Source organism: Pseudopodoces humilis, chromosome 31 (assembly GCF_049639895.1).
Source record: "Pseudopodoces humilis isolate 2021_Gansu_Grassland_sample_001 chromosome 31, ASM4963989v1, whole genome shotgun sequence".
NCBI classification, from domain to species: Eukaryota; Metazoa; Chordata; class Aves; order Passeriformes; family Paridae; genus Pseudopodoces; species Pseudopodoces humilis.
Genome location: NC_142230.1, coordinates 1,497,715 through 1,516,323, shown reverse-complemented (window position 1 = coordinate 1,516,323; position 18,609 = coordinate 1,497,715). Strand labels below are relative to the sequence as shown.

The 18,609-nt window shown below is 44.1% G+C and overlaps 1 protein-coding gene and 1 long non-coding RNA gene across 4 annotated transcripts in view; both read right to left on the bottom strand.

The window, feature by feature from the left end:
• Positions 1-1,432: 1,432 nt before the first annotated feature.
• On the bottom strand, positions 1,433-6,231 carry LOC148182399 (uncharacterized). The gene is made up of 2 exons (XR_015774753.1): positions 4,020-6,231; positions 1,433-2,107 (listed from the first exon to the last, which is right to left on the bottom strand). It is a non-coding gene; the product is annotated as an uncharacterized LOC148182399 (long non-coding RNA).
• Positions 6,232-14,248: 8,017 nt separating this feature from the next.
• LOC106628903 (neurobeachin-like protein 1) overlaps positions 14,249-18,609 on the bottom strand; it is a 43,170-nt gene continuing 38,809 nt past the window's right edge. For 2 of the 3 annotated variants that reach the window (XR_001332238.2, XM_088068589.1), the window contains one exon: positions 14,249-14,347. Coding sequence is in view for 2 of the 3 variants with exons in the window: in XM_088068589.1 (XP_087924715.1) it covers positions 14,320-14,347 (28 nt within the window). In the remaining variant the exon portion in view is untranslated. Of the gene's footprint in view, positions 14,348-17,709; positions 17,852-18,609 lie in introns of those variants that run through there. The other variant, XM_088068590.1, reaches the window with a different exon arrangement.

The window sequence follows — 18,609 nt, the reverse complement described above, 5'->3', positions numbered from 1 at the left end:
GCGTCTCTGGGAAAGCCGCTTTGGTCAGCGCCACACCCCCACACAGACACTCATGCAGCTGGACAGATATTGTTGGAGTCAGCTGCAAGGAGTAGAGAGGGGCCTTTGTATGGGTTCCACGAGGAGAGTTTATTCTCCCTAGCTCGTGAAGGGTTCAGGAACAAAGAGCCCAGAGCAGGGCTGTGCAACATCGTTTGTATTAGGGGTGGAGAGCAACTGGGACCAATGAACTTAGGGCCGGAGGGTGGTACAGAGGAGGGTCCAGGGTGCCAGAGCTAACCAGTCTGAGGTAGGGGAGGTATTAGAGAACTCGGGTTAATAGGGGACTAAGGACGAGGGAAGGTTCTAGGGATAAGGGAGGGTCTGAGGAAAGGATGCAGGGAAGGAACTGCCCAGGGGGAAGGAAAAGGGGCTGGCCAAAAGGCCAGGGGAAAGGGTAGAACTGGGGTACAGGCACCATCAACAGGGATGGACCATAGGGGACGCCTTAACCCTTAAATTATAGTGGCATCCCTCCAAGGGGATTTACCACTCTCTGGGGCAGGGGTATCACAAATCCCCACAGATGTGATGTCAGAAAGAGGAAAAAACTGAGTCTGGCACTGCTGTCATGTCACAGAAAGATGGAAATTGGCCTGTCACTGGTGTGATACCACAGAGATGATGGAATTGTGGCTGTCATTTCTGGGATGTCACAGAGTCGGTAATAGCGGGCCAGTTACTGCTGTAGTGTTACAGATAGGTGTAAATTGGGGTTGTTCCATCTGTGGTGTCACAGAAAGGGTGAAATTTGGTCTGTCACTGCTGTTGTGTCACAGGCAGGTGTAAAATGGGGTTCCCACTGTTGTGATGTCACAGAGAGGGGAAAACTGAGGCTGTCACTGCTGTGGAGTCTCTGAGAAAGTAACACAGCTGCTCTGACATGTATGTTGCCACAAAGGGGAGGAAATTGAAGTTGTCATGGCTGTGGTATCACAGAGAGGTTTAAATTGGTTCTGTCTCAGATGTGATGTCACAGAGAGGGGAATAATGGGTCTGTCAGCGCTGTGGTGTCACAGAGAGGCGTAAATTTGGCTTATCACTGCTGTGGTTTCCCAGAGAGTGGATTATTGGGTATGTCACTACTGTGGTGTCACATAGAAGTGTAAATTAAGATGTCACAGCTGTGGAGTCACAGAGAAGCGTAAAATGCCTCTGTTACTGATGTGATGTCACAGAGGGGATGAAATTGAGGCTGTCAGTGCTGGGATGTCACAGAGTTTGTAAAACTGGGCCATTCACTGCTGTAGTGTTACAGATAGGTGTAAATTGGGGTTGTTCCATCTGTGGTGTCAGAGAAAGGCTGAAATTTGTTCTGTCACTGCTGTGGGATTCGTGATGTGGTTCTTTTAGTCGGTCTTAGAGTACAAAAGATTATCAGTAAACCAAGGACTCAAACAGCAAAACTCACTTTATTGAGTTCTCATCAGCACTAATATCTGACAGAGAGAAAAGAGGAGAAAGCAAAGCATAAAGAAAAGAGAGTAAGGGGATTATCGCTACCAACGTCGAAGTCCACTCAGCCGTCCAGCGATGCAGAGTCTTCTGTCCGTTGGGGAGATCTCAAAGGAAGGTAAGTTTGGGGTATTATTTTATAGTCTTTTGCAAAGCGAGGGGCGCAGGGCCAAAAACAGATGAGACTGATGATCATTGTGAGGAATTCCAATGCGTGGGGAGCAGGTGTAGGGTACAGAGCGATCCATGTCTTGCAAGTCTTTGCTTACCAGCAGGAAAGAGGGCAATGTGTCGTGGAAAACCCATTGCACAGGGTACCACGCACAAGCCTCTGCTCACCAGCAGGAACGAAAGCAGTGTACCATGCAACCACCTGCAAACAATCACTTAGCAAACATCCATCTCAGCTAGGCCCAAACCACCAAACCAAGTCCCTTGTGATATTCAGGGTCTCAGTCTCTGTCCTTGAGACAGTTGTGAAACAGATGAGGGAATCTTTGGACCATCTCTTACACCACCCCGTGGCTCACAATCGTCGAGGTCTTTCTGCACAATGTTGTAGTGCTGCTGCAAAATTCTTCTTTGAAGTCTTCATCACTTGTTACAGTTGGTACTATATCCCGGAAGAAACAGAGACAGGTAGTAGGGAAAAGATAAGGGACAGAAAAAGGAAAAAGAGAAAACAAAACCAACAAAAATCAATATATTGATTTCAAAGAAAAACTAATCCATATATATAATTTCAACTAAGGCTTACATATTGGTTTCTTATCTTAAATAATCAATTTCATTCTAAAATACAACATGATAAAATGATTAACCTCATAGTCACAATGGCAAATTATTTCTTGTAGTGCCTGCATAATTCATCAAGTATCAATAACCTTAGGGGTATCAACAACATGTAAAGTACTTTTTCCAAAACATGATGTATTTCTTTCACATTGTGATGAACCATAACTAAGGTCTTTTTTCCATCCTTTTTGATCTTTTCCAAAATTCAAATGAAACAACAATTGCCTCACCAGAGTAAAGTTCATTCCAATTGGAGCAGGCACTAAATGATGAATCAAAGTGTAATTATACTGCAAAAAATAATATGAAGTAACTGGAGCTAAATAAGAAAAGTCACATCCTACAATCTCAGTAAAATTGCATACACAAAAATTTGAATGATTCTTAGTATCCACTACTATGTTTTCTACAAGCATACTCTCACAAGCAGTTCTCAAGCATACACATCCATTGCCTACATACACAAGCACTGTTTCAGAAGTCTCATTAGGATAGATTTCAAAGTGACAGATATTCTGTCCTGTGTCTAAACAAATGTCTTGAGCTTTGATTGCATTACTTTCACAGATAAACCCTGGTTGTTCCCGGACAATACAATTTTCTAAACCAACGGTTTGCCATTTCCCACCAATCTGACGGGCCCATTCCCTCTGCTCTAAAGGATAGAGAACAACTCCATCATGATTCAGCCCCAATGCAATGATAGGAAAGATTGAATGTACTGAAGCACAATATTGAATGTATTGTCAGCACAAAAGCTGTGGCTGTGTTTGTGGTGAGATTGTAGGTAAAATTCACCAAATTCCACCAAGATTGAAATTCTTTTTCAAAATCATTGGCATTGTCCCAGACTATTTTCCAAATTTCAGTGGGAAAGGTGCCTTCTTCACCCTCTCTGATAATTGATGCAGCAACTGACTGCATCCACAACTGGGCTTGAACACAGCTAAGAGCCAGAGAAACGTTGTTTTGGGTAGCACTGAGTGCATCAATTATTAATTTGTGATCATTTACATTTACCATTTCCCAATCTGGTAATATGTTTGATGGTAACCACTGTTGGGTTCCCAAAGCAGTTAAAGATGACCTCGGTGGTTGTTGTATTTTGGTCAAATCTTTAGTTGCAACAGCCAATTTATTCATTAATACTTCTGAATCAATACTATTCAAAATTTCTAGTCCTGATCCCACAACACCAGTTATATCTCTTGTGAAAAGAATTGTGCTTTCGCAACCAGGTTGTCCACCACTCAAAGGAAGTTTGCAAAAAAGGTGGAACAAGCTGGCTGAATCTCTGTCATGGGGTGGCTTTACCTTTAATATAGCTTTGGGAGCTAAGGAAAGTTGAAGCTGCTGGTGGCTGATGGGAGTCTTTCCTCCTGACCAATTATCAGTCATTTCTAAGAACTGACAGCAGTTTTGACCATTAAAAAGTTAAGTCAACCTGTGAACACCTCCTTAAGATGTAAGGTCAGAACACTCTTGTTCTCTTTGTTTCCTGGCTGTGAAAGGTAACAGAGCTCCGGCTGGCCTCCCGTTCCCTGCCCAGGCCATGTGGCCGGGCGGGGGCTGGGCTGGGCCCAGCGGCTCCCAACCGGGAGATGGGGCCTGCGGGGCTTGCCCCGGGCTCTGGCCGGGCCAGGCCGGTCCCTGGCTCGGCTGCAGTTTTTGCCGTGATGGAATTCACTAGAGACTGCCTAGTAAAGAAAGGAAAAAAAAAAGCTCTTGACCTGCAGCGGGCTGAGACAGTGACCACACTCTCCAGAGCAGCCATGAAGAATCTCCCATCGCAGACAGCTCCAGCTCCTGCTCCGGCAGAGATCACAGAACCATCTACAAAAGCCTGGGCAAGATTTTAACCCTTTCATTACCCAGATGAGACTTGCAGATTAATCCTTTTATCCAGAGAGAGAAAAAGAGAGTAATCAGCATGTAAAGAGACTTTATAAACTATCAGAGACAGTAAAGAATTAAGCTTCAGAAAAGGTAGAGAATAAGGAGATGCTTTATAAGCTGAAATATTTTTCTGTTAAAGCTATGGAGATGGACAATAAGGTCTTGAAAAAACTCCTTTAATTCATGACAGAGTATATAGGGAGGAATAGAGTGTTCAAAGTGTGGATTTTGAGTAAAAAGTAGAGTAATTGTGATGCAGTGAAGTGCTGGAACAGAGTGAAGCGAAAATTTGAAGCCTTGAGGGGCAATGAGAAAACTGTTTTCCAGTGGAGCTCACAGAGACAGATGAAGAGAACTTTTGCCTTCGAATAACTCATCTTTAACATCCCTAGACTCATTGACCCATAACACACCTCAGAGTGATGTGAAATGGGAGGAGTGAACTGATGACAAGATTTCTGGGCAGCTGACATCAGAAAAATGGAAAACTATAACAAACATAGTTTTCTTGTGAGAAACTCCATAGATTAGCAGAAGAAGACTTCTGTTTCTCTACAAAGACTGGTGAAAAGACTCTAGCAGGAATTGAGACTGTTTTAAACACCAAAGTTCCAAAGTTTTTGTCTCTATGTTGTCATGTGAACAAAGGAATGGTGGGTAGTAGGGGATAAAAAGGGTTTTCTGGAAGTTTATTCTGGTGTTCTTTTTCTTGTAGTTTGTTAATAAACTTTCTTTATTCCTTTTTAAGTTTTAAGCCTGTTTTGCTCTTGCTCTAATCCATATCTCACAGCAGGAAATAAGTAATTTTTTAGTTACTGCTTTAAAACCACGACAATCTCTGAGACATTGTTTTGTATTAGTAATTTGACTTGTTTGACAGACCATGCTGGATTAAATAGCATTTGTTGTTGGCCAGTTTTCCTGATTATATAGGGTCCAATTTAAAAAAAATTTTGGGTTTAGCATAACCAGTGGTTGGGTGGTGATAGGTATAGGTGTTGCAATATTAACATCAAGTTCTCCCCAGTATTTTGGTATTGCTTTACCATACACAACTTTAGAGGACAATTGTACAGCCATTAAATTCAGCCAACAATCTTGATTCCAAGTTTCACAAGATATAACCTGGCCATGAGATCCGGTGACTTGACTGTGTACAGGCTCAGTGTGGGATCTGGTACTTGGTCTGCAGCGTGTTGAAACATCATCACCTTGGGCTAACATAAAAGAAGGGAAAACATTAGCTTTGTCATTTAGCACAAAAAGGGGTGTTCACACCATGTTATGTGATTATTACACTAAATATAGGCCTTGCTACAGCATTTATTTTAAATCTCTAAGTTCATGGTTTATCTGATCTTCATGTCCCTCGGTGTTCTTCTGTAGAAAATAAACAAAACAGAGTCTGCCACATAGGGGCAGGAGATTAAAATGATGGAATTATCCAGTGGGTGTTTATCCAATGCTCTTTCCCCAAGGCATCGGAGGCTACCCATGCATATTCTCCTGTAGTTCTTTTAAAAGCTTCAGTTTGGACTAACCAAGATGTAATCCCCACTCTTACCAGTAGAAAGCGTAGAATTTCTTGCCACTTTTCCTTTTGCCATACTAGAATTCTGTTTACTTCCCAATCCTTTTGTTGCCAAAAAGGAAGCCACTCAGTATATCCCTTGAACATAACATAGGAGTTAGTATAGATACAGACAGGAGAGGTATTCTGTGCCTCATGTTGGAAAATGTTGTAGTTGATAGCCTGAAATGTATCTTTTCCCATCTTTTAGTTGTAATTCCCCCCCAGCTTCTCTTTCTCCTGTTTACCTGGCGTCAAGTTACCATGGTTACTGAAGTTTCTCTCCTCAGCCCCACGGCGAGAGGCCGGATAGAGTAAAGAGAGGACCCCGCTGGCATTTCCAGTTGCTTGAAGTTTCTTTAGCCCAGGAAAGCACGGGGTTGGGAGAAGAGAACTCTTCTTTCCAACACGGAAGTTTGTAACTTTTTCCTGTCCCAGAATGCCTCTAAACTATGGAAGCTGAGAGGGCATGCTTACCTTGCCTTCCCTTTCTTTCCCCCCTGTGTTGCCAGGAAACCAGGCCCCCCCTCTCTCCCCCTCTGCCCCTCTGTATAGAATACTCCCACACCTTTGTGGGCATTTGAAGAAGTTAGTGTCTGTTATTTTTTATCTTGGCGTGTGTAACCTTGATTTGTAGAAAGTTTGTAAGATGTACTAACTGAGAAAAATAATTGGTTCCCTCTCTGATGTTCCCTCCCTCCGAGAAACCCTGTTAAAAGAGACCCCCCCAAACCCCAAATCCTTTGTCTCTCGTCCTTTGGATTCCCCTTCACAGAAATAAACTGTGGAATGCAAACCAGAGAGAGAGTCCCCCCCTGATTTCTTTACTCGCTCTATAGACTTAGATTCTTGAAGAAAATCAGTGAACCCCACAAACATATGCTGGCTCGAAACTCGAGTGAAGAGAAACCTCATCACTGAGCTAGCCGGGCCACACTCGAGAAGATCGAGTCAGATGACGCCCAGAACGTGAGGCTGGCCTGTCCCTCAATAAAGGGGACAGAAGAACCACGGAAGGTGAGATTCTGACCACCGCTGGGACGACATCTACCCCAGAAGCGTCTCTTCGCTGTTCTAAGTGGAAGACGTGTTGGGGAGAAAAGCAAGAACCCCTGTGCACCGAGGGGCTGCTTTTGAGAGCGAGACAACGGCAGGAGCATTCAGAAGACTGAATTCCCCAAAGGGGGGAAGTGGTGAAGAGGGAGTGGGTGAGAGAAGAGTCCCATCCCACATGAAACTTCTGGATGCAGAGCAGTTTGGAGCCGTTGGTGAAATAGCTGCGACAGACAGGTAAGATCACAGAGATGGGTGCAAGACTGTCTGTAGCACAAAGGGGGATTTTTAATCAAGTGATTGGCATTTTGCAAATTGGAGAGAAACCGTTTTCTAAGAAAAAAGTGAAAAAATTAGTGAATTGGGTTTTTTTAAATTTTCCTCAAGTGTCTCCTGCAGATGTAACTTCTGTTTCCTTTTGGAACAGAGTGGGGACAAAATTGACTGAATCTGTGAATGCTGGAGATAGTTCAGCAGAGAAAGTAATCCATTTGTTTGTTTTGATTAGACTAACCCTTATTGAAAAAGAAGAAAAAAGGTTATCCAATCCTAACCCTGCTAACCCTGTTTCTTTACCTCAACCCTGTTACCCTAAGCTGGGGGAGTCCTCTCAGCACCCCTGTTCCAGTAGCTCTGGCCAAGCTGTTGGAAACCTTTCCCTAAAACCCATCCCAGCTCCCTCTCCTACCCCTCTTTACCCTCAATATCCCTCTCCTTTTGTTCCTGGTGGTCTTTTGGGTACACAAAATGGAGGAGACCACATGGTGAGCCTCCCCCAAAGTGTTACACAAAGGGCCCAGGAACTTCAAAATGGTGGCGAGCACATGGTCAACCCCCAGGTTGCTTCTTCTTCCCACAATCCCTTTGTTGCCCCTCCCCCCTTCAACCCTTTCCTCCCTCAAGACCTCCCCCCTCCTGGTCCTCCAGACCCTCCCTCCTCTGCCTCCGCCCCACCCCTCAGGGGTGTCTCCCTCCCAAGGCATCCCGCCTCTGACCCCTCCTACCCCCCCTGCAACCCCGCCTGCCCTCTCTCTGCTGCTGGCTCCCAGGTCACTCCCTCCAGCTCACACAGTGTGGAGAAGGAAGGGAGTGAAGGGACAAACCAGGAACAGAGGCCTGCCTTCTTTGCAGCACCTGTAACTTATGGGAGGGGAGGAACATTACCAGAATGGAATGCAATGTCATTTCGATTGAAAATGGAATTATGCAAAGCAGCAAAAGAGTTTGGAAAGGAAAGCCAATTTTTTAAAAGTCTTTTAAAGGCAACCCTCTCCTCCAACCAATTGGTCCCCCATGATTTGAAGGATTTGTTTTCCTGCCTTCTATCCCCAGGAAAATATTTGCTCTGGGAAGGGGCTTGGAAAAGATCGTTGAAAACCCTTTTGGGAGAATTACTGAGCAGTGATTTTGAAGCTTTAGATGAAAGGGGTAAAATAATTACCATGAATCATTTATGTGGTGAAGGTGATTGGAGCGAACCTATTGACCAAGCCCAAAATTTGCCAAAAGGAGTTAGAGAGAAAATAAAGAAGGCTGCAGAGAAAGCATTTTTCAATATTCCTCTTTCTGAATCTGTTGTTCCCTATGCTCAAGTTAAACAATGTTCTGATGAAAGATTTGTAGATTTTGTGAATAGATTAAAGGTACAGATTGAAAGACAAGTGCAGAATACTACGCTGCACTCTGACTTGCTGTTGGAAATGGCTCGAGTGAATGTGAATGAAGCCTGTAAAGCACTGATTCGGGTGCTGCCGAAGGATCCACCACCGACCTTGACAACTTTGATCGAGATGTGTACGGATGTAATCAGCACTTCAATGCCAAGGACTGAGGATTTCCAAAGAACCCCAGGAAGGATTGCAGCCACAACTGTACCTACTCTGCCATCACCAGCAAAGCCGAAGGGAGCGTTCACCTGTCATCGGTGTGGACAGCCAGGACATTTTGCAAAGTTTTGCCAAGTGCCATATCCTAACAAGCAAGGGCAAAGAAACTTGGAAAAGGGAGGGGGTCCTCAGAACCAAAAAAACTAGATACGCAGCGCGAGTCTATTCCGCGCAGAGACACAAGTAGAATAGAAGTCGCAGGGGGAGGGAAAATTGAATGTGATAACACTCTTAAATGTGACGTTTCTCACAGGTCTGACTTCTGCCACCGAAATAACACCAATGGTTGTGAGGTTTGGAAGCCAAAATTACCTCTCAAATTGTTTACTGTGAAAGATCAATTTTTTAGGTCTCGCCACTGGACGGTTGTTTCCGTTGACCCGCTGAGGGAAAAACTGACCCCCGACTTGAATTGTAAGTTTCTTGTTATTGGGGACACAAAAAACACACCCCCAGAGATTGAAATTTCTCCTGTCACTCTTTCAGCTGACTTGGATGCACTCATCCTTTTGGCACGGTGCATCAACCCACCATTCTACCTAGCACAAGGGCAGGTAATTGCTCAAGCTATTCCCATTCCATCAGGGATCCCAGTAGATGATGTAGCACCTCAGATCTACTGGGCTCAAGCAGTGGGAGAAAACAAACCCATCATCTCATGCCATTTGAAAAAAGGTAGTGAAGGCATGGGAATGACAGGCATGATAGACACAGGAGCAGATGTGACTGTCATCCCTGAAAGGAGATGGCCACCACAATGGGAACTGCAACCGATGGTTAGCCACATCCAAGGTATAGCGGGAGCCCAATTGGCCAAGATATCAAAGGAACCCATTCAGATTAGAGGACCTGATGGGCAAATAGCATCTATTCGCCCCATTGTCACTGATTTCCAGGTTCCCCTGTGGGGAAGAGATGTCATGTCCCAATGGGGAGTCCGCATTGAAATTCTGAAAACACCTCGGGATTTTTGATTGCGGCCACTGAGAAGCGCCAGACCCAAAAACTAGAATGGACCACAGATTCCCCAATTTGGATACCCCAGTGGCCGCTGAGTAAAGAGAAATTAAAGGCGCTAAACGAGTTAGTAGATGAGCAATTGGCCCAAGGCAATATTGAACCTACTTTTAGCCCTTGGAACTCCCCTGTGTTTGTCATTAAAAAGCCAGGGAAAGACAAGTGGAGATTAGTTCATGATCTGCGAGAAATTAACAAAGTCATTGTAGACATGGGACCTCTTCAACCAGGGATGCCATCTCCTGCCATGCTTCCTCAAGATTGGGAATTGGCTGTGATTGACATCAAAGATTGCTTTTTCAAAATTCCTCTAGACCCCATCGATGCCCCCAGGTTTGCTTTTTCTGTGCCTTCCCTCAACAGAGAAGCCCCAATGAGAAGGTTTCATTGGAAATCCCTCCCCCAAGGGATGAAAAATTCACCTGTGATTTGCCAATGGTATGTTGCTGCCTTGTTATCCCCTGTGCGAGCTGAGGTGGGGGAAGCCATTATCCTGCATTATATGGATGATGTGCTAGTGTGTGCCCCCCAGGAAAAATTGCTACAGTCCACACTGGACCGGGTGACCGAAGTTTTAACAACTGCAGGACTCACCCTTCAGGAAGAAAAAGTACAAAAGATGCCTCCTTGGAAATACCTAGGTCTGGAAATCACTGCAAAAACAATTGTTCCTCAAAAATTAGCTTTTAACAGCAATCCCAAAACCTTAGCCGACTTGCACTCTCTGTGTGGAACATTGAATTGGGTTAGGCCTTGGCTAGGCATTGCCACTGATGACCTAGCCCCTCTTTTCAATTTATTGAAAGGGGGAGATGAGCTGAGTGCTCCAAGGACTCTGACTCCAGAAGCCAGGGATGCTTTAGAGAAGGTAAGCAGCATGATGGAGAAGAGACAGGCACATAGATGCCATCCAGAGCTGCCTTTCAAATTTATTGTAATGGGGAAATTGCCACACCTGCAGGGGTTGATTTTTCAGTGGGACAAGGACCAGAAAGACCATTTGATAATCATTGAGTGGGTCTTTCTCAGTCACCATCGGTCCAAAAATATTACAAGGCCACAGGAATTGATGGCCCAGCTGGTTGGAAAGGCCAGGCTGAGAATGAGAGAACTTGCTGGCTGTGATTTTTCATGTATACATTTGCCCCTAAGCCTCTCTGAGGAAGAAACCTCCTCAGTGAAGATGACCAGGGAAATGTTTGAGCACCTCTTGAGGAATCAAGAGACCCTGCAAATTGCTCTGGAGAATTTTACTGGGCAGATTTCAGTTCATGCCCCTGCACACAAATTGTTTAATTCAAAATTTAATTTGGTACCAAAAGATAAGAAGAGTCAGAAGCCCCTTGAAGCTTTGACTGTTTTTACTGATGCTTCTGGAGCATCCCGAAGGTCAGTAATGACCTGGAAGGATCCTCAGACGCAGCAGTGGGAAACAGATGTTGATTATGTAGAAGGATCCCCTCAAATTGCTGAGTTAGCAGCAGTGGTTAGAGCATTTGAGAGGTTTTCAGAACCATTCAATTTGGTCACTGATTCAGCTTATGTAGCAGTAGTTTCCAGAGCAGAAGATGCAGTCCTCAAGGAGATCTCAAACAGAACTTTGTTTGAATTGCTCTCAAAATTAATTTATGCAGTTTCCCATCGAGAACATCCCTATTTTGTTATGCATACCCGGTCGCACATGGAATTACCTGGTTTCATAGCAGAAGGGAATGACAGAGCTGATTCCCTGGCTGCTGCCCCTGTTGGACTGGCCAGACTCCCTGACCTGTTTCAACAGGCAAAATTAAGCCATGAAATGTTTCATCAGAATGTACCAGGTTTGATTCGACAGTTTAATCTGAAACGAGATCAAGCCAAAGCCATTGTGGCCACATGTCCCCACTGTCAGCGCACAGCTCTGCCATCCCTGGGTGCTGGAGTCAATCCAAGGGGACTGAAAAGCTGTGAAGTATGGCAAACTGATGTAACACACATCCCTGAATTTGGACAGGTAAAATACGTACATGTATCTACTGATACCTTCTCGGGAGCAATTTTTGCCTCAGCCCATGCAGGAGAAAAAGGTGTGCATGCCACAAAGCACCTGTTGCAAGCTTTTTCTGTACTAGGAATCCCTAAAGAAATTAAAACAGATAATGGACCAGCATATATTTCCAAAGTGTTTAAGGAATTTTTGCAGGAATGGGGAGTGAGACACAAGACAGGAATCCCCCACTCTCCAACAGGTCAAGCAATAGTAGAGAGAGCACAGCAGTCACTCAAAAGAGTTTTGAAAAATCAGTGGAAAAACAAAGTAAAGTTAACACCACAGGAAAGATTATGCAAAGCCCTGTTCACTCTCAATTTTTTAAACTGTTCTATGGAAGATCAAAACCCCCCAGTGGTTAAGCATTTCTCCCCTCATGGCAAACACAAGCTCAAGGAACATCCACCAGTGCTGATGAGAGACCCTGAGAGTGGAAAAATTGAAGGTCCTTACAAATTAGTGACATGGGGAAGAGGATACGCTTGTGTATCAACACCCCTGGGTTTGCGGTGGGTCCCACAGAGGTGGGTAAAACCGTACATTGAAAAACATCCCACAAGACCCCCCGATATTTCAGTAGCAGAAGTTCAAAGAACAAACAGGTATTTTGGTGGAGAAAGAAATCCAGATTCTCCATTCTACCCTGACTTTCCACTGTTGAATCTGTTTATTGATGAATTTAGCTAATGGTTTTTGTTCTTGTTTACCTGTATTTTAAGAAGAAACCATCCTCAGTATGACAGTTTTGTAGACATTTTTTCAGGATGGGGATTTTCGGGATAGCTGTCTTCTGTTTTCCGTACTGTTTTAGAGTTTTTTGCAATTGTTGTTGTTGTTTTGATTATGTTTTCTGTTTTGCAACGTTGGTGTGTTACCACCACCACCAAGTTAATTTCTCCTGCACCTCAGATAAATGCTGTGGAATTCCCAAATCCCAATACACCCCAAACCCCTTCCCCTTGGTTTGAAGAAGTAAAACCAAGTTCCCTTCCTTCTTTTGGAAAAAATTAGGGGGAGATGTTGTAGTTGATAGCCTGAAATGTATCTTTTCCCATCTTTTAGTTGTAATTCCCCCCCAGCTTCTCTTTCTCCTGTTTACCTGGCGTCAAGTTACCATGGTTACTGAAGTTTCTCTCCTCAGCCCCACGGCGAGAGGCCGGATAGAGTAAAGAGAGGACCCCGCTGGCATTTCCAGTTGCTTGAAGTTTCTTTAGCCCAGGAAAGCACGGGGTTGGGAGAAGAGAACTCTTCTTTCCAACACGGAAGTTTGTAACTTTTTCCTGTCCCAGAATGCCTCTAAACTATGGAAGCTGAGAGGGCATGCTTACCTTGCCTTCCCTTTCTTTCCCCCCTGTGTTGCCAGGAAACCAGGCCCCCCCTCTCTCCCCCTCTGCCCCTCTGTATAGAATACTCCCACACCTTTGTGGGCATTTGAAGAAGTTAGTGTCTGTTATTTTTTATCTTGGCGTGTGTAACCTTGATTTGTAGAAAGTTTGTAAGATGTACTAACTGAGAAAAATAATTGGTTCCCTCTCTGATGTTCCCTCCCTCCGAGAAACCCTGTTAAAAGAGACCCCCCCAAACCCCAAATCCTTTGTCTCTCGTCCTTTGGATTCCCCTTCACAGAAATAAACTGTGGAATGCAAACCAGAGAGAGAGTCCCCCCCTGATTTCTTTACTCGCTCTATAGACTTAGATTCTTGAAGAAAATCAGTGAACCCCACAAACATATGCTGGCTCGAAACTCGAGTGAAGAGAAACCTCATCACTGAGCTAGCCGGGCCACACTCGAGAAGATTGAGTCAGGAAAACACTCCAAACAGCTATCAGCTCTGCAGCCTGAGCGCTGCTTTCTTCCTCAGTAACGATCCGTTCAGCAGAGGAAAGGTGGAGGGCTACTGCCCTGCACCTCTGCACCTCTCCCTCTCGTTTGGCAGAAGTATCAGTGAACCAAGAGTTTGCTGATTGTCTTCGCTCACTGTCCAGAACCTGTGAGTGGTGTTGCTTTGGCCCACTGCCCAGAATCAGTTGAGGGTGAGGTGGAGCGCTTGGTACAATGGGGCTGGAATCCTGCCACTGAGAGACCAATTTACTGAATTTTTCAAGCGGCAGGTTAACCATTAAACCCTTCGGTACCCCTTTCTTCACCCCCAAGTTCCACCAATACTGTAGGCTAGAAATTTGCCTACCCTTTTCTGTTTTTATATTAGGAGGGGTTTCTTTAATTACCAAGTCAGGTTTGTCATGGCTGCTACTTAAGCTCTCAGTTTTTTGTATCACCTGATTTTTTACAGCTCCTTCTGTTATTGAGAAGATGTTAGAGTAATGTTCAATCTGGGCATACCACTTTCTCACTGAGGCCCTCTGGGCCATCCCATCAGGGTGGAGAGTCCCAGTAGTGACTGTCTTAGTAATTTCAAAAGGGCCTTTTAATGCAATTGGTTGTTGTTGTGCAATTTTTTCTACTTCTATGAGAGCTGGATTAACTACAAACAATCCCTTTTCCCAGGTAGTGTACCTCTTTTCAGCATCTTTATTTTTTATTGCTTCTTTTTCATCTCCTTCCACAAGGATATCATCTATGGTTGTTTGGAGGTTTCAGTGATTCTGGAAGATCACAAATTAAAGGGGTCATAATTTCAGCTTTCACAGGTAACAACGTTGGTGATTCATAGCCAGCAATTAATTTTCTTTCATGAATCAGTTGCAAATAAGCTGCTTTATAAATATTTTCTAAAATTTGGTCTGGGGAGCCGGTTAGAGCTACAGGATCTCCCCTTTCCAGGGAGTTCAGTCCCCCTGCCCAATATGCAGCTCACTGGGTTAGGGACCATGGGTTGCGTTTATCTCCTGTTGTTAAGAAAACACCATGTCCCCAGTAACCACTTGCTTCTTGTTCAGATAATCAAATTTGATCTCCCCCTGTGAGAGACACTCGAAATACGTATTCTGTCTCTGACTCATGAGAGAGACGCCCATACTCCTTTTTCAACTTAGCCAATTCAGTAGCAGTGTATGGGATTTCTTTAGTGGTTATTTGTGGATCAAGATCTTCATCATTGATATAGTTATATTCTGTTTTAATCAAAGGTCTTATTTGGGAGCAACAGTTTTCACCACAATTTTTTACCAAATGTAATTCTGCTTGAGAATATATGTGATTTATCTGAGGAGTTTCTTTTTCCAGCGGCTCCTTAAAGGAATCAGCAGACTGATTTTTGGCACACTCCTCACTCAGAGCAGTTCGTAAGAAATGAATTTCATTTTGCAAACTTTCAACTAAATTTTGTAAGGATTGTATAATTGCATTTTCTTCCTGCCTTCGTCTTGTGCAAGCCTCTACAGCTGACATAAGGCAAGCTCCCAATACAGAACAAATTATGGTTTTATTATGGCCAAATTTGAACTTTGCCTCATGTTGCAGGGAGCAAATTCTATCAGTTACATTTTCCAGGTTGAACCAATTATTTTGAGCCCATTCTTCCCCGGCTGGGGAGGGCTTAGCATTGTGCTTTGCTAACAAAGCAATGAATGCAGTTTTATCTTTTATACTAGAGTTTTCAGAGTGTTCACTCATCTTTGTGTGTGAAGGGTCCAGTACCACTACAGGGAGGTAAGACTTAAGTTATGCACAGACGCAGCCTTTGCCACGTCACCCTTCGCGTCCCTGTATGGATGAAGAGACCAAATCTGCTTGGGAGGCACCCCTTTATCTTAAAATTCAGGTTGTCTCTGCTACACCAAGCAGTCAGCATATAGAAAATCAGTGGGCGTGTGCAGTTTGCGAGAAATTTGAGTCGCCTCCCTTGCTTTCTAGACACTGCTCACCAGTGTGGCAGGCTAGGGGCGGCTGAAGAGAAACGTCCTTCCCCTGATACAGACTCCACAACGAACCTGCACCTGAACCTGTTTTGTCTCTGATGTGATGTCACAGAGAGGGGAATAATGGGGCTGTCAACGCTATAGTATCACAATGCAACCCCTTCTGTCTTTCAGAATCCTGTCCGTGACAGCAATTTATGTCATGATCCGCAAGGTGGGATTCGTGATGTGGTACCATGGGGTTGCATGGGGTTGTTCCATCTGTGGTGTCACAGAAAGGGTGAAATTTGGTCTGTCATTGCTGAGATGTCAAAAAGGGGGAAAACTGGGGCTGTCACAGCTGTGGAGTCTCCGAGAAAATAACACAGGTGCTCTGACATGTCTGTTGCCACAAAGGGGATGAAATTTGGCTTGTCATGGCTGTGGTATCACAGAGAGGTTTAAATTGGTTTTGTCTCTGATGTGATGTCACAGAGAGGGGAATAATGGGGCTGTCAACGCTATAGTATCACAGAGAGGCATAAATTGATCCTGTCACTTCTGTGGTCTCACAGAGAGTGGAATATTGGGTATGTCATTACTGTGGTGTCAATTAGAAGCATAAATCAAGTTGTCACGGCTCTGGAGTCACAGTGAGGCGTAAATTGACGCTGTCACTGATGTGATGCCAGAGAGGGGATGAAATTGAGGCTGTCATTGCTGGGATGTCACAGAGTTTCTAATACTGGGCCAGTCACTGCTGTGGTGTCACAGAAAGGGTGTAATTTGGTCTGTCACTGCTGTGATGTCAAAAAGGGGGGAAACTGGGTCTGTCACTGCTCTTGTGTCACAGGCAGGCATAAAATGGGGTTCCCACTGCTGTGAGGGCACAGAGAGGGGAAAACTGGGGCTGTCACTGCTGTGGTTTCACAGAGAGTGGAATATTGGGGCTCTCACTGCTGGGATGCCACAGAGTGGAAAACTAAGGCTGTCACAGCTGTGGAGTCTCTGAGAAAGTAACACAGCTGCTCTGACATGTATGTTGCCACAAAGGGGAGGAAATTGGGCTTGTCATGGCTGTGGTATCACAGAGAGGTTTAAATTGGTTCTGTCTCAGATGTGATGTCACACATCTGAGGGGAATAAGGGGTCTGTCAGCGCTGTGGTGTCACAGAGAGGCGTAAATTTGGCTTATCACGGCTGTGGTTTCACAGAGAGTGGAATATTGGGTATGTCACTACTGTGGTGTCACATAGAAGCGTAAATTAAGATGTCACAGCTGTGGAGTCACAGAGAAGCGTAAAATGCCTCTGTTACTGATGTGATGTCACAGAGGGGATGAAATTGAGGCTGTCAGTGCTGGGATGTCACAGAGTTTGTAAAACTGGGCCATTCACTGCTGTAGTGTTACAGATAGGTGTAAATTGGGGTTGTTCCATCTGTGGTGTCAGAGAAAGGATGAAATTTGGTCTGTCACTGCTGTGATGTCACAGAGAGGGGAAAACTGAGGCTGTCACAGCTGTGGAGTCTCCGAGAAAGTAACACAGCTGCTCTGACATGTCTGTTGCCACAAAGGGGATGAAATTTGGCTTGTCATGGCTGTGGTATCACAGAGAGGTTTAAAGTGGTTCTGTCTCTGATGTGATGTCATCGGAGCTGCTGATACACCTCAGCCACCAGCCCAGGATCTCAGCTCATCCCTGCTGTTCCAGCCGACAGTTCCTCAGAGCCCCGCAGGAGCACCACGACTGACTGCCCGAGGGGGTTTGTGAAGCAAAGCCTCTCCTCCATCCCTTCCCGTCTCAGCCGAGAAGGCTGTCACGGGGCCCCTGGTTCTGTTTTCTTACTAATGCTGTCATTATTGTTTGTTTGCCTGGTTATACCAGTAAAGGACTGTTTTTCTTATCCCCAGATCTCTGCCTGAAAACCCCTTGGTTTCAGAATTATAATAATTCAGATGGAGGGGGTCTACATTCTTTCATTCCAAGGGAGGCTCCTGCCCTCCCTAGCAGACACCTGTCTTCTAAAACCGAGACAACAACATAAAAACCACAGACTGTACACAGTGTACCATTTGAAGCTAGTTCAAACTATGTTTGTTTTAGCATTTTGTCTATATTCATACAGAAGGATACCAGCATTTAATAAATACTCTCCAAAACACTGCATAAACTCAAATGTTTATTCCTGTCACCATTACAGAGCTCACAAGTTTTCATCTAACAGCAAGAAATATCCAAGTCACTCTGTTACAGGCCAAGTCCATTTGGAATTTGGGGTTTCAGAGGTTAAGCAAATTCCCAGGACACCCTAAATAGAAAGCTCAGAAATGGCATCTGATAACAAAGACAGTAACTTCCACTTTACTTAGCACATAGGCTTTCTAAAACTTTAGGAAACATATAACCTAGAAACATTTACTCACTTTAAATGCTCTGAAGCAAAACAAACACTTAATAAATTATTTTAGAAAATAAAGCAACAACTAAGGATTTATCAGTTTTGAAGTTACAAAGATCAGATGCCAAAGTGATGATATAGGAGAACTTTTCAGCAAGTAAAGCTGACACCAGTTTGTAACTCAGAAACATATTACCACCCATCCACTCTGCTTATATTCAATATTCAATAAATAATATATTCAATAAAGGATACTTAAAACACTGCCATGCAGCTCTTTGTATTGTTTCAGAGGGAAGGTGAGCCAAAGTATTCAAAAATACTGCTTCAAATACTCCTCAGTAAAGGAGATTATTATTATCTCCACTATATTTTATCCCCTTCCTCTCTCTGAAAGCATTTTACAACAGCAAACTGAAGAAATAGTGAGGAATAGATCCCTAAAAACTAAGTCAATTTATTTGTATCAACAGAATTACACTATCAGTCAGAAGTTTCAGAAGGAAATCATCTACGTGAGTAGTGCAATAATAAGGTCCATAAACTGTTTATGGAATTATAAGCGTGTTAAGAATGTGAAACAGTCCTTCCTGTACAACTCTCCCAAGTTATTTCATAGCTAACACTTGTTAGAGTACACCTTTTCTTTTAGAGGTTTTTCTTATACG